Source organism: Crassostrea angulata, chromosome 4 (genome assembly GCF_025612915.1).
Source record: "Crassostrea angulata isolate pt1a10 chromosome 4, ASM2561291v2, whole genome shotgun sequence".
In the NCBI taxonomy this organism is placed as follows: Eukaryota; Metazoa; Mollusca; class Bivalvia; order Ostreida; family Ostreidae; genus Magallana; species Magallana angulata.
Window position 1 is genome coordinate 41120499 of NC_069114.1, and position 14363 is coordinate 41134861.

Consider the following 14363-nt stretch of genomic DNA (forward strand, 5'->3'; position numbering starts at 1 on the left):
AGTAAAAAAGATAGAGGAAAATTGCATCATAATACAACTATGGATTTCTCTACAGTTTCTACCGTGGTGTTATAATGGAGCACTTGCTTTGATTATGAAATAGATTTTAGTTTTCTTATCACCAATTCATTCATTTATATTTTAGTGCAAAATCAAACTCCAAATTTAACAGCCTCCTTGCAAGCAGCACACACGTATTCTGGGACCCCCGGGGCAGCGGTCAGATTTAATCAGACACAGCCAGTTGTGGTTGCGATGGAGTCGATCAGGGCCCAGCAAGCACTGTCCGGGAACCTCCCGTTCACAGCGTCCGCAACTGTCCCAGAATCCTCTGCACGCCCCACCACCCCCACGGACAGTCTGAGCACGCTGTCCTCGGCCTCTGCCGCAGCCGCTTCTATCCCTATCCCTGCCCTGACAGTGATGGGGCAGTGTAATCCCTCGGCCAATTATCCATCCACACCCATGACCCCTCAGAATTCTCAATCCACAAGCAATACCCCTGTGAGCACCCCCAATGCCTCTCCACGGCCAAGTATCCTGAGAAAGAGAACCAATGAAGGGTAAGAACATTTATTCCATTTGGTGCTTTGTTTTAATTTTTATGTAGATCTTGTTTTAACCCTGATCTGCATCTTTTATTTAGACCTGTAAAGAAACCAGTTTGTGGTTTGAACACCATGGACAGACACAGTCCTCGTCCAGATTCTAGGACAGACTCTGCCCCTCAGTCCAACACCAGCTCTCCTAAAACTCCAGCTACTCCCGCAGGGTAAGAAAGGATCGAATTATTTTCATTTTCAGTCAGAATTTTTTATCTGTCATACCCCGGTATGACAGCAATGGAGAGCTTCAAAATGGTGCCAAATATACCGTTTGTGTTGAAATGAGTAATCTTCATAAATAATTTACTGATTGTAAAACTTGTTTGACGACTGTTTTGTGACAGGGAGAGTCAGTCTTCTACAGATACAGCTTTATCCAGTGAAGCCACAACACCCACTCAAAATAACATGGCCGAACTCAAAATAAAACAGGAACCCATGGAGGGCTTAGAAAATGGTAAATTTAACTTTTGCATACAACATTAAATATCATCAGTATATTTCAAGTATTGACTTAAGTTTACAATGTTAATAAAAACTGGATGAAAAAATCGGTTAAAAAAATGTATTAATCTAATTTGTTGCTTCAATGTTTGATCCAAAGCTCTGTTTACAGGTTATGTGGCTTTACATACATGTAAGTAATTTTGTATTAATAGGTCTATCAGCAGCCATCAGTAGCAGCATTGCCTCTCTGTCCAATTCTCTCCCCAACAGCACAGATGCTTCACCCAGGAAGAAACCACGCAAACAATTACTGTAAGTTTGGATACACGTTCTGTTACCTGCACAGTCAGTGAAATATTAAATAATGTGAAAAGATATAACTATCAAAATACAATGAATTAATGAGTGTTTTTTAAATATTCTCGCATACATGTGAGCCCTTTTAAAAGGTGGCTCATACACCGTGTAATATTTTCTCAAATTAGCAGAAAATTACTTGATTATGATAGATATCATAAGGGATAAGAAGTATTTAAGTCTAATAAGCCAAAAAATATGCAATTTTGGATGAAATATTACATTTTTAAAAATTTGATTCAGTTAACATTAACAAAAGCTCCAGGCGGATTCGAACTCATGATCTGCAATTCAGAAGCCCAATACTTTAACCACTGAGCTATGACAATATACAACCAAATTGAACGATATAAACAGTTTAACAAAACATTTAAATCGCCATCTTGTGATGTAGTGTCTTAAAAAGTATAAGTGTAGGTGTAGTGAGGTACCTTAAACTAGATGTTAATACTTTCTATTGATGTTTACTATATACATAATTATTCTAGCCTCATGTTATTTTTTCCTATTCACGATTATAGAGATTGTGACTGCTTGCAATTTTCAAGTAGCTCCTTCAAGTCTGCACACTGTCAATGAGGGGAAATGGGAGTGAATATAAAATAAGAGCAAACATTTTCCTGTTAGTGTATAAGTATTCTTGAAAACTTTAAGTAAATTAGTGTGATTAGCAGCGGTTAAAAACTAATGGAGCGGTGTGTAGCATGGTAAGTAGAGAAAAAGAATTTAACTTTGAGATATCTGTACATGCTACATATTACTCACTATGCTGCAGAAATGCCAACGAGGAGCTGAAGGATGCTGTGTCCTCTGATGAGGAGGAGAAACTGGCTGTGGACTCGGTTAAAGAGGAGGAGGAGGACACACAGTCCGAATACAGAGAAGGTAGACAACTCTTACATCCATCTCTAGGCCCCAAAAAATATTAAACTTCATATGTACAGTGTATTTCATATTGTTGTTTGTACTCCTAGCACAGTGTTTTAGATGGTTAAAATTGGCGAAAGGAATTTTTATTTGCAAGTGTTATGATATGGTATGTAATTCTATTGTAGAATATGTGGATGACGAGGGAATACGGTGGACGATAGAAAAATGTCGACCGAACGTATCCCTGATGAACTTCTATAGTATATCCTGGAAACCTAGAAATAATCATTTTAACAGACACACAGACATTAAACCGAAAGGTAAGCCTCCAATAATCTCGGTTTTACTTTCATTTGTCTTACAAGGATAATATCCTAAAGACAACAAATAAGAGTTTTGTTTCTCAAGCATTGTTGTATAAGGTCATGTACTACTGCATTTATTTGAATTTTTATTTTCACGTTAAAAAGATAATACATGTAATTCTGTGTTGAATTAAAAAATTAAACTTTTTGATTCTGTTTATTTAAAAATGAAATACCTGCTTGCAACATTTTTAAATGGCCCAAGAAGCTAAAGATTTTTTTCAGCCTAAAATAAAACCATTCTTTTATTCAGCAATTGCATGATACTCCACTTTCCTTTTTGGCATATCTGTTGTTTTACCAGTAATATAATATAATATGAATACCAATTGAATACATGTAATTGGTATTTTTTAACAGAGGAAAGGCGACCTACAGTAAATGAATTAGCCAACCAGAAAGGAGCCGTCCAGAAGGCTAGCGGCTGGAAACTGTATCATATGGCAGCTCAGATGGAGGATCTTGTGAGTTTTCTCCCTTAATCAACTTGTATTGTACAGACTAAGCTACATTCCATATTGTGTTGATACATTACAAAAGGAGCATTATTCAAAGTTGTTGAAAATTATTTATGTACATATTTATGTTTATTCAAGTATGGGTGGAGAAACCTAATATTTTAGTAATGTATATATTTTGTTTCTTTTAGAATGATCTGGAGAAAACTTTACTGAGCAAATTCTCAACGATTCAGTCTGCTTTATCGCCCCGCCCACAAAACAAACTCAGTGTAGTGTCAATGGAGGATGAGTTGAGCATGATGCATGAGTTGACTCAGGTAAATTTGGGAGGACCCAGTTTATGTAAAATCTCAGTCATGTGTATTTTTAGACATTTTGCTGTAGTGAATCAATTAGTAATTTAAAATTAAGATTTGAATTTTTCAATTTGGGAAGTTCATTGTTGAATTTCATGCATAAGGTAAAATTTAATTTTGTATTCTTTGTAAAGATGGAAAGCAGAACTGTTCGTCAACTCCTTTTGTTTAAAATATTTTCATGCTATCAGCATTCAGTGAGGCATATTTTTATTTTTTTTTGGTTTCAGGCGAATATCCAGAGATGCAAACTTATTATGGATCAGCTTGAGGAATCCAAAGCCAATATGTTGAAAGTGCTAGAACATAAACAAAAAATTTCAGAAATAATTAATAAGCATGTCAGTAAAAGACCAATCAAAAAGAAAGAGAGGTCTTAGCATTGACCAATCATTGGAGAACAAATATATAAATTCGACCAACCAATGAAGAGAAAAAAAGAAATTAACAGTGCTGAATCGTGTCAACTTGATGGAGATTTACATGAACTGTTTATGGTTGTAGTTCCTGCGGTCTAAGAACTAAGCTTTTATGTTCGATATTTCTGGTCGTTTTTAGTCACTGTTTTTATAAATGATAGAAGTGGACCTGGTCCACTTCATTGTTAGCAGCTGTTTGTCCTGTTATACATTATTGCAAATTATTTACCTTTTTCAACTTCGTTTTTGCATTACGACTGAAAGCTATGTCAATATTTTTCATTTTATTTATTTGTTTCATGAGTGAATACAGACATTATTTGCCATTCATAAGTTGAGGGAAAATGTTTCCTTAATGAAGTAGCTAAACATAAGGCTTACCACTATAGATTCTCAGTTGTTTGAGAATTACTTGCGCATTAGAGACATATTTTGACATGGAGCAAAACATTGTACATCTCTATATATTCATTTATCATGAAAAATTAATAAATTGAGATGAAAAAATTATTTCAACGTGTCATTTATTAGAGTAGTTTTAAGGTATATTTTATGGACTGTAAGTAGAAAAAAGGTGAATTTTTTGTGAAACAGCACAACGCTTTAGTTGATTTATTATACAAGTTATATAGGTTGAAATTGCTAAATTGACCGAGTGAGCCTTAAAATCGGTGAATATGCATGTGATCAGCTGTGTATGAAAAACACTCTAAATGAAAATATGACGTTATGTTATGTGTGTGTTACTTCATCACAACTTTATATCTTCCTTAACAAAATACATTTACATTGATGGTTTGGTAATCGTTTTAGCTTTGTCAGTACATATTCTTTAGACACACAATATCACAAAAAATAACTGTGTCAGCTGATGGATAATACAATTTAGAGAGAGTTGCAGTTTGGACAACGGGTACTGTTCATGGTCGCAAACCAGCAGAAGTTGCAAATTTTATGTCCACACATGTATTTAACTTTTACAAAATTCTTTACCATCCGTTTACACTGAACACATTTTTGAAAGTCATTCAGAGGTCGAATTGGTCTCCGTGGTGACCTCAGTGTTGATTTGGTGACGTCAGGATTTTCACAAGTGTCGTCTGCTTCTTGTTTTTGTTCGAAGCCGGTTAGTTTTCCAAGCATATTTTCTAGTTGATCAATGTCGATTTCTCCTGGTATGAAATCGATTTTTGTGTTGAAGGCTACATCGACCGGGACCGTTTTCTGCAGAATGGATGATAAACGGATTTCCATTTGTATTGCTTCGGTATCGCTCGCGCAACTCAATGTGCTTTCTTGCAACTTAGATGCCACCGTTTCTAATTCGGCCACGTCATTTTCCATTTGCGTTATAATTCCATCGTTTATCTTTAAGTCTTCATTGCAAGAGTCCAACATTACTTGACTAAGACCAGTGACCGCCGAAATTATTTCGTCTCTCTGAGCAATAATTTCCTCCATTTTTTCTTTCCTTTGACGTTGTACCGTTTCCTTCGCTATTCGCGCTTTTTCTAAACATGCCATAAAGTTTGGAAGATGTGTTTTGACCATGTCTTTTCGATGCTGAGCGAGTTTCTTCCGCATGAGTTGGCCAGCTTTTTGAAGCTGGATCCATTCATGTTCTTTATGTGTTGTCCTAACGCATTCCGTGCAAACTGGTAATTTGCAATCCCTACAGAATATAATCAACGTCTCATTGTGCTCTGTACATATTTCGGACAAGGGAGGTTCTTTCCTATCCACTTTCTCAAGACGAGCATTGAAATTTGCTGTTGGAGACACCAGGCTCTCATTTTCCACCAGGCTGTTCACGTCACTGCTTTGGAAATCACCATTCGGCTCTTCAAACTTTTCAGAGGAATCAGTATCATTATTTATTGTTTGCGTGGAATCATTTTGAACTTCAACTTTCTTACTCTCCGTTTCTTTCTCAAGAACTACAGTGTTGTGCTTTTTGTTGTCCTCCGAGTTCGTTTCTGATACGCATCTCGAAGGTTCCGTATTGGCTTGGTTTTCTGCCGAACTCATTTCTGTACGTTGACTGGCGTGCCCTACATCTCCTTCTGAGTTCTTTGTTCCTGTAGATTCCCGACCTGACAACACCTGAGTCTCTTGTTGGTCTCTACCATTTTGCTTTTCTCCAACCTCACGGCTATTTCCCTCTCGTTTCGGACTAACGGTTTTCACAGGCATTCTCCTTGCTTTACCCTTGGCTATGTTAACGTTCTTTGGCCTCTGAATTGGCATAGTCAGTGATGGTCGGGCTGCATACGGAGACTTTTCAACCCTCTTCATAATCTGTATTTAATTGTTTCATTAAATTGTCGTCATTTTTTTCTGCGATAGATAAACCAAGTTTCAACCGTCAATAAGTTGTTTTTTAAAACCTTTCTATTGTTAATTTGTAACCGAAACGCTTTTTGCATGCAAACTAAATATGCGTATTGTTCTATTTGACAAAGAGACACTGTGAAGATTCGTTCCATATTAAAGAACAAAGAACAGCGCAGAGCTACCGACATTGAGTCCAGTGACAAACTAAATGTTTCAAATTTACGGAAGTATATCATGAAAGTAAATATTCCAATAGTTATATTTTTTTTAGATAGTATCAAATCTCTCCGGAAAAAGTAAAGTTGTACCTAAATTTTAAATTTAGTAGGCATACGCTATATCCTATCTGAATTTGTATGTTAATAACAACAATTCAGGAAACGATATTACAATACCAGCAGTTGTAGACATACTCCGATCATGACAAGCATAAAAGAGTACCGGTCTAGGTAGGCAATAAGTTAAACAATATACTTAATAGAGTTTAGTCATTTCAATACTCTGTTTAAGTAGGTCACGGCCTTATCAGTTGGGTGGGGGTCAGTTCGATAAAATGGAGTCGAAATGTGAGTTACTTATTTTCATGGACTTATTACTCTGTCTTTGGTAATTATTTAGACGCAGTTCAGTAACTGGGCTTATTTGTCAATAGAACGCCCTAAATGTTTTTTATTAAATATACTTTTCAGGTGAAGAATCGTCAGCGAATGATGCGGATAACATGGCTTTATCCTCGGCGTTATCTAAACTAAAGAGGTTTTCTCCACCCTCATGGGCTCAGGGTCTCAGAAACATCCCCAAGTTTATCATTCCTGTAGGTAATCTTATTTAATGAAATTATGAAGCGGATTGAAGTGGATGAAAGCTTTGTCCACTTCAGTATTAATGATATTAACACATCACCCAAATTCTTATAGCTATTAACATTCCAATTTCAAATTTAAGTGAAATGCACAATCAGGCATACAATCAATTTTAGACTAATATGTACATATTATGAAATATTTGACCAAGATATTGACAATGATTTAAATAAAAAAAAATATTCATATTTTTTCCAATCTACTTTCTATTTTTGTTTTCCAAAATACATATTTTTTGTTTTCAGCTAAGTATGAAAAACAATCAAATAAATCTATGGAACCTCCCTGGTGTTCCCGATTCCTTTAAGGTGTTCATGAGAAGAGAAGACACAGATGGAGCAGTAATCTCAGGAAACAAGGTGATCACTAATCCATGCTCTCTCAGAAAAAAGCAAACATTACATGGTGAAGAAAAATGTAGAAATAATCAAATTGAATATATTAACAAATTACATTTGTTAGTTAATAATACTGTTAATGTATAGCTTGTATATAAGCAGTATTGTTAACTTTCAAATAAGATTTGTTAATGCATGTATATTCAATTTGATTATTTCTATATTTTTCTTCTTCATGTAATGTTTGTTTTTGTTGTATTATACAGAATAATTTGATGAATTAACATTACTACCGTATTTTTCGGGGCATAGGCTGGTATTTTTGTTCGATAGCTGTCCCGTTGATAATTTTTGTAATGACATCGTGAGTAATAAAATCATTTTAAATGTACAGTACTGTACGAGGTATTTCTTTACAATCCCAATCCAAAGAAATTTTTTCCCATATTCGTGTATGAACCCTGGAAACTATTATTGCGTAGTAAAAAAGAAAACGAAACGGGTAGAATGTAATATGGCGGAATTTTTGTGAATTCTTCATGTCTGCGTTCGTGGGAATCACTGGTCTTGGGTGTAGAATAAATCAAATGCCATGTGTTTTTACAATTAATTTTCTGTTGGATGAAATAACCGTATTCTGGTGTCGTTTGTATATACAAAGGTGTGAAACCCGTGACTAAAACACATCCTGGGGGCACGTAGCCTAGTGTACACCGTTACACTTCATTGCATTAACTGTGATTTTAACAATACAACTTCTCTGCATAACGGCAAGTCACTATTTAATTAATTAATGGAAAGAACACAAATTTAATATTTTATGTTTGGTATTTCGTTTTCTCATTCATAGCGATTACGGGGGATATGAAACCATGTGTTGAGCAAATGGACGCCATACCCCGTATTTACAGGTAGCTTTCAAAGTATAACTTGATTAAATGAGATTTAGCAATAACGTATTAATAAAATATAAAAGGTTTGGTAAAATATTATACTTAGTTATACCATACAGAACCATGGAGGTTGGTGTTGCAATTAAATTTACACTATGTAAAATTACGATACATAACGATACACTGACGAATATGGAAGAGACCAAACAGCCACAAAACACAGATTGATTTTTAAAATTGCTTAAAATATATATGTTTATTAACAAATTTAATAACTTTCATTACTCTTTTGACTTTCTTCATCGATATTCTGAAAGTATATACATAATACGATGACTTCCCTAATCAGCGGTCATACTTTCACTATAGTAATCATCGATTGAAAATCAGCTTAACCCCCAATTCGGCTAGTCTAAGGATTTTTCTTGAATTTTGTCTAAAAATTAGCAATTCGGCCTATGCCCCACATCGACATATGCCCCGAAAAATACGGTAGATGTAATTATGTTGTTCGAGGAGTGATCAATTTTCACAGTATAGTTTGGTGAAAGCTGTATCGTAACTGCCTTTTGGTGTCAAGGTGAAATTAAGTTAGAGAAATATCTTTTATAACAAATGCTATTGGTTGAAAACAATCTACATATACACACAGATTATACATTATTTTCACAGATAAGAAAACTGGAGTTCTTGCTGGCTGATGCTTTACATAAAGAGTGTAAACATGTGATAACATGTGGTGGAATCCAGTCCAATCACTGCAGGATTACAGCCCTTGCTGCCAGGGAGCTTGGTCTGACTCCACAACTAGTACTTAGAGGGGATGTACAGGTATCAGAATAGGGCAGAGAAAAGGACAAAAAATATAATGTGAAAAATACATGAAAACATGCTTTTAATGATAGTGTGCGAAATTAACGGTAGACCGATAGACAAAATCTATAGAAAATATGCCCGGTCTATAGTAACTCGAATATTTGTAGACCAACTTGTCTATAGAACGAACACAGCCTGTCGTCTAGTCGATTAAACGTTTTACTCAATACCTTTTTAAATACACTGCGATAAGTTTAAGCAGAATGTATATGCCATGTGCTATTTAAAAGTCAAAAACAATATTCAGAGCATGTCATTTTTTAACAAACTGAAGTATTCACAAGGTGCTAGACCTGGGAAAAAACCCCGGATAGTCATACATTATTCTAGTTTTCGCATTCGTGAACCAAGACTGCACACCTGGAATTCATGACCGACATTCAGTTTTCCTTACGTTGTCTTAGATTCTGCGCTTTTGTTTCCTTTTGTATCGTGTTATCTACAGTATTCAAGGGAATAGGGTATTTTATATATCAATTTTCCTATACTTTATCTGAGTTTATTTGATTGGTATTACAAAATAATCATTACAAGGCAATGTCACTGTGTGTGGGTTTAGAGCCGGGCACCCTTCACCATGTCCTATAGTATGAGTTCCTATTGTGTTGTGAAGTACCAGGTTATTTCACCATGTTCACCCTGAATAAAATTACAATATACAAATAAAGAATAATATTTTTTGTTGTTTTTGGTCCATAGGATATGTCAGGTCTATAGATTTTGAAAATGTTGTAGACCGATTGTCTAGAGAACAAAAAAGTTAATTTCGCACACTGTAATGAAGTGATAGGGAGGAACGAATTTGCTTTAGATTATGTTTAAAAACCACGAGGAATGAAAATAATTTCGCTAATAGCGTCAATTCATTATAAATGTGACCGCTATAAGTATGTTTTACTGTAGATATTAAAAATAATTCAATTACTATTCAAATGTAATAAAATGAGATTAAATGCATTATCAACTACAATTTTTGGGGGAAAAAATGATTTGCTTGGTCTTCCACTCTGCGTATAAAATTAATTAATATTAGCTGGCACTCAGTAGAAATTCATATCACAATATTTCAAAAAAGCACTTGGTACAAATGGCACTCAGCACTGACCTTATGAATAATTTTTTTTAACAAAACGTATTTTATTTGTGACCAGAAACTTTTGTGGTATATTTATGAAGAAAAAAAAGAATGAAGGATGTTTATTGTTTTGGTAGAATGTGGATGAGGTTGGCTGTGAAGGCAATGTTTTACTGAACAGACTGTGTGGTGCTCACATGTACATGGTACCTAGACTCTCTCCCTACCTCACAGAACTGAAACCAAGGATGGAAAAACTGGCCAACACTATTAGGTAACATTTTTGTAATTCATTAACTTTTAGTGTATTGAATCAACATATTCTTAAAAAGTACATGTTGGTGGAAAAGTTATATCTGCAGGATACCATGAAAATGCATTTCTATAAAAACATATATTTTTAAAATAAACAGTTCAAAATTTGCTTTCTTAGTTTACAAAAGATCTCTCTAAAAAAATGCGCATTGATATGATGCAACTCTTTGGGTCAAGTAGATGTAATATTTTAATAGTTGTTTATACATGAACCAGGTATTAGTTGTAGAAAACTTTTTTTAGAGAGACCACAGGAGAGGAGAGTTATTTAATTCCTGTGGGTGGATCTAATACTATTGGGGTTTTTGGTTTCCTGACAGTTTTTGATGATATACAGTCTTCTGTAAGTTCTTTACATTTAAAACATTGTAATATATTCTACATGTACATGTATTAAGTAATGCAGTTCATACCATATTATAATAATTGTTGAATAAACTTTGATGTCACTTTTTGAGGGTGGAACAGTGTAATTTATTTACATGTATGAGATACAGTACTGGTCTAACAAGAAAACAAACTATTTTATAAAAGTGTAAAGAACAGTTGACTTATTAGACCCCTGTGACTGGCCACACAGCCAAGAGTAAAAACTTTGAGTTCAAGAAAAAGTTGACCTTTTCCCTAATCCAATAAAAAATCCTCCCATTAAATACACTACTATAACTATTTTCTTTCTTGTCCTTTGGATTTGGCATAATCAGCATTGAATTTTGATTTTTGATGCGTTTGTATATACAAGCTATTAAAGAGTGGAGAGAAAAATACTGTCTCTATTTTTTGTATCTTAAGATATTGTAGTGACCTGTATTATGTTATATCCATAGATGGCACAGATATCATAGTGACCTGAATTATATGTTATATCCTCAGATATCAGCTTTCACAGATTCTGTAGTGACCTGTGTTGTATGTTATCTCTTCAGATATCAGATATCACAGATATCGTAGTAACCTGTGGAAGTGGAGGAACTGCTGCTGGACTTTGTATAGCCAATCATCTCACAGGGTCAAAGGTCAAGTCAGTACCTGCATATTCATGTCTGGATATAAAAGTATTAAGAGAATGGTATTATGGTATTACGCCATTATCTTTAGTTAATACATGTACTCGCGTCTCACAATGACTGAGATGGACTACAAGTGATAAAATTTTTTAAAGTTTTTAAGGCAATTTTAAACCTTCCAATTCAAACCTTTAGATTAATAGACTTGGGGCATACATATTATACATACATGTACTAGGTATGTGAAAAGTTCGAATTGATATTAAATTAATGACATTGGGCGGGAATTTTGTAGAGTCCATGCTGTGATTGTATGTGATGATGCTAAATACTTCCATAATCATGTCAACGAGACTCTGACTGAACTGGGATTGACCGATGTCAGATCAGAGGAAATTCTAGACATCATAGAAGGTTACAAAGGCCGAGGTTATGGGCTCTCTACGCAGGATGAACTTGGTTTGTGTCACATATTTTATGTATTTACCAAATCATGTATAGGCTGTAACATAAACACATGTACATACAGTATCTGATTATGAAATGTAGTAAACTTAAGTATAGTGCTATGGAACGCTTTGAGTTTAATCATTTCAATTTCTTCTGTAGAATTCATAATGAATATTGGAGCCACGACAGGGGTGGTTCTAGATCCTACATACACTGGGAAAGCAGTGAGAGGGCTGGTGTTTGAGCTAAATAACAATCCAAGCAGGTTCAAGGGAAATAAGATCCTGTTCATCCACACAGGTAAACGATTTCTTAAATCTAATATCCAAAGTCTCATGGAAAAAGAATATTATTATGTATACAATATTCTCACTATCTATACTCTGGTATAATGTTCTTTTACTACATGTATATAAAATGGTAAAGCACTTGTCTCTATCTATACCACTATCTACATCAGATAAATGTCCGTCTAGATCAATACACAGTTTTTAACAATCCACACAGCTAAAATATATCCTCAATATTCATCCCTTGCCTCACTCCTAGGATTTCTCGCAACTTACATGTACATGTAAATTTGAAAATAGATGTTTTTTTATTCTTCTATCACGTGATTTTTTTAAAATTATACACACATACACATATATACTCTCAACTGTAATATTCACTCCCTATTTAAATTGGTATTTGTTTTCCTCATTACCTGAAAACCAAACTAAGGCTTCCTTATTATCTCCACCAATGACTGTCCTTAAGTTTCCTCACTATCGACACTCAGGTAAAACATTTTCTCATAATCCAAACAGGTAAAATGTTAGGTTCTCACACTTTCCATGCAGTACACCAATACAAGATTCTTCTCAATATCAGATTTTGGTGGACGACTATATACTAGTAATAAAAAATTGTAACAGAAAATTTGGCCGCAATTTCAGCATTGTTTTAAATACACATTTGAACTTTGATATCTCAAACACTAATATCTCAAATACAAGGGAATTGTTGAAGTGATTTGTAAGTCCTAACCACTTATTTTTTAAGTATTTCAACATCGATATCTCGAATATTCTGATATCTCGAAGTTTTTAAACAGTCCCATTTGGTTCGAGATAACAAAGTTTGACTGTATGTACAAGCACATCAATCTCAATATGAGATTTAGATGGAAGACTATACTATAGAAAATTTTAAAGGACAATTTTTGCTGCAATTTAGCATTGTTTTAACATAAATGTAGTAGCACATTTTGTTGAATTGAATCATGGATTGTAGGAGGAACATACGGGTTATTTGATGGACGGATTAATGATCTCCTGAAACAACGAAAAACAGCCAACAGCAGTGTGGTACAAATGTGGAGAGACAAAAAAGATTCTATAAATCCAGTGTAAATAACTTACTGTAGATTTTAGGCATTTAAACAAATATGACTTTAGCATATAATTTACTATATAAATATGAATTTAATTGTATAGTTAGTTTCAATGACGCACTTAAGACCAATGTATCATATTTATGCAGTAAATCTTATACATAAATCGATTTTATAAGTTATGTACAGATACTGTACACGACAATATTTTTGACAATATTTTCTTTGTTTGTTGGGAACATTTAAATAAATGTGATGTTCGTTTAATAAAGGAAAAATATTGAACACTGTGTAGAAGTGACTTCTTTGGCTGCGTGTTTTGAAAGAAAGGTTGGAATTGCTTTCAAATTGCAGTGAGCTTACAAATACAATACATGTGACAGCTGGCGTTGTAATATACATTTTAGAAATATGTCATAGAGGATTTGAACTTGACAAGAATTTTGGAGTAGACTGTTTTATCAAAGTTTTACAAAGTGATTTTTCAAAAGAAAAAAATATTTGTCTTTACTTTCTTTATTGAACTGATTTCTTTCATATATATTTTCAATAATACGAGTATATCGAGTTAAGCGTTTCTAGCCTTTATTGCAAGCGCACAGTTATCGGAATATACATGTATATTTAATTCTTTGGTTTGAGGGCAATGAAATATGAAAGAAAGCACTATTCACGTATTTAAGTTTATTTAAAGGTTTCTTTAGTCGAGAGTGTTTTTATTGTTTGTGATGACAAAAGAACATTATTGGTTTTAGGTATACGCATAAAGAAATTCAAAATTAAATGCATGTGTTCGACTGTGATATCTTACCAACGGAAAATAGATTTAAAAATATAAATACAAGTACATGGAGTAAAATAATTCTTTTTAGTAAATGTCACTTGGAGATAATGTGAATGGCACTGCGTTGTTTTTAAGGTGTTTGTTTGTGGGGAGGGGGCTTGGGCTTTTGGCCT

At 34.2% G+C, this 14363-nt stretch overlaps 1 protein-coding gene across 1 annotated transcript in view; it reads left to right on the forward strand.

Annotated features, from left to right (window-relative positions):
• Positions 1 to 13703, forward strand: part of LOC128181018 (uncharacterized) — a 43725-nt gene extending 30022 nt beyond the window's left edge. Inside the window, exons 18-35 of the mRNA XM_052849268.1 lie at positions 146 to 563; positions 647 to 772; positions 950 to 1062; positions 1265 to 1364; positions 2185 to 2294; positions 2465 to 2599; positions 3005 to 3108; positions 3294 to 3422; positions 5666 to 5744; positions 6904 to 7028; positions 7323 to 7436; positions 8981 to 9139; positions 10397 to 10533; positions 10818 to 10917; positions 11501 to 11595; positions 11877 to 12040; positions 12191 to 12331; positions 13307 to 13703. Coding sequence (XP_052705228.1) covers positions 146 to 563; positions 647 to 772; positions 950 to 1062; positions 1265 to 1364; positions 2185 to 2294; positions 2465 to 2599; positions 3005 to 3108; positions 3294 to 3422; positions 5666 to 5744; positions 6904 to 7028; positions 7323 to 7436; positions 8981 to 9139; positions 10397 to 10533; positions 10818 to 10917; positions 11501 to 11595; positions 11877 to 12040; positions 12191 to 12331; positions 13307 to 13425 — 2468 coding nt within the window. The 3' untranslated portion in view covers positions 13426 to 13703. The remainder of the gene's footprint in view (positions 1 to 145; positions 564 to 646; positions 773 to 949; positions 1063 to 1264; positions 1365 to 2184; positions 2295 to 2464; positions 2600 to 3004; positions 3109 to 3293; positions 3423 to 5665; positions 5745 to 6903; positions 7029 to 7322; positions 7437 to 8980; positions 9140 to 10396; positions 10534 to 10817; positions 10918 to 11500; positions 11596 to 11876; positions 12041 to 12190; positions 12332 to 13306) is intronic.
• The last annotated feature ends 660 nt before the right edge of the window (positions 13704 to 14363 follow it).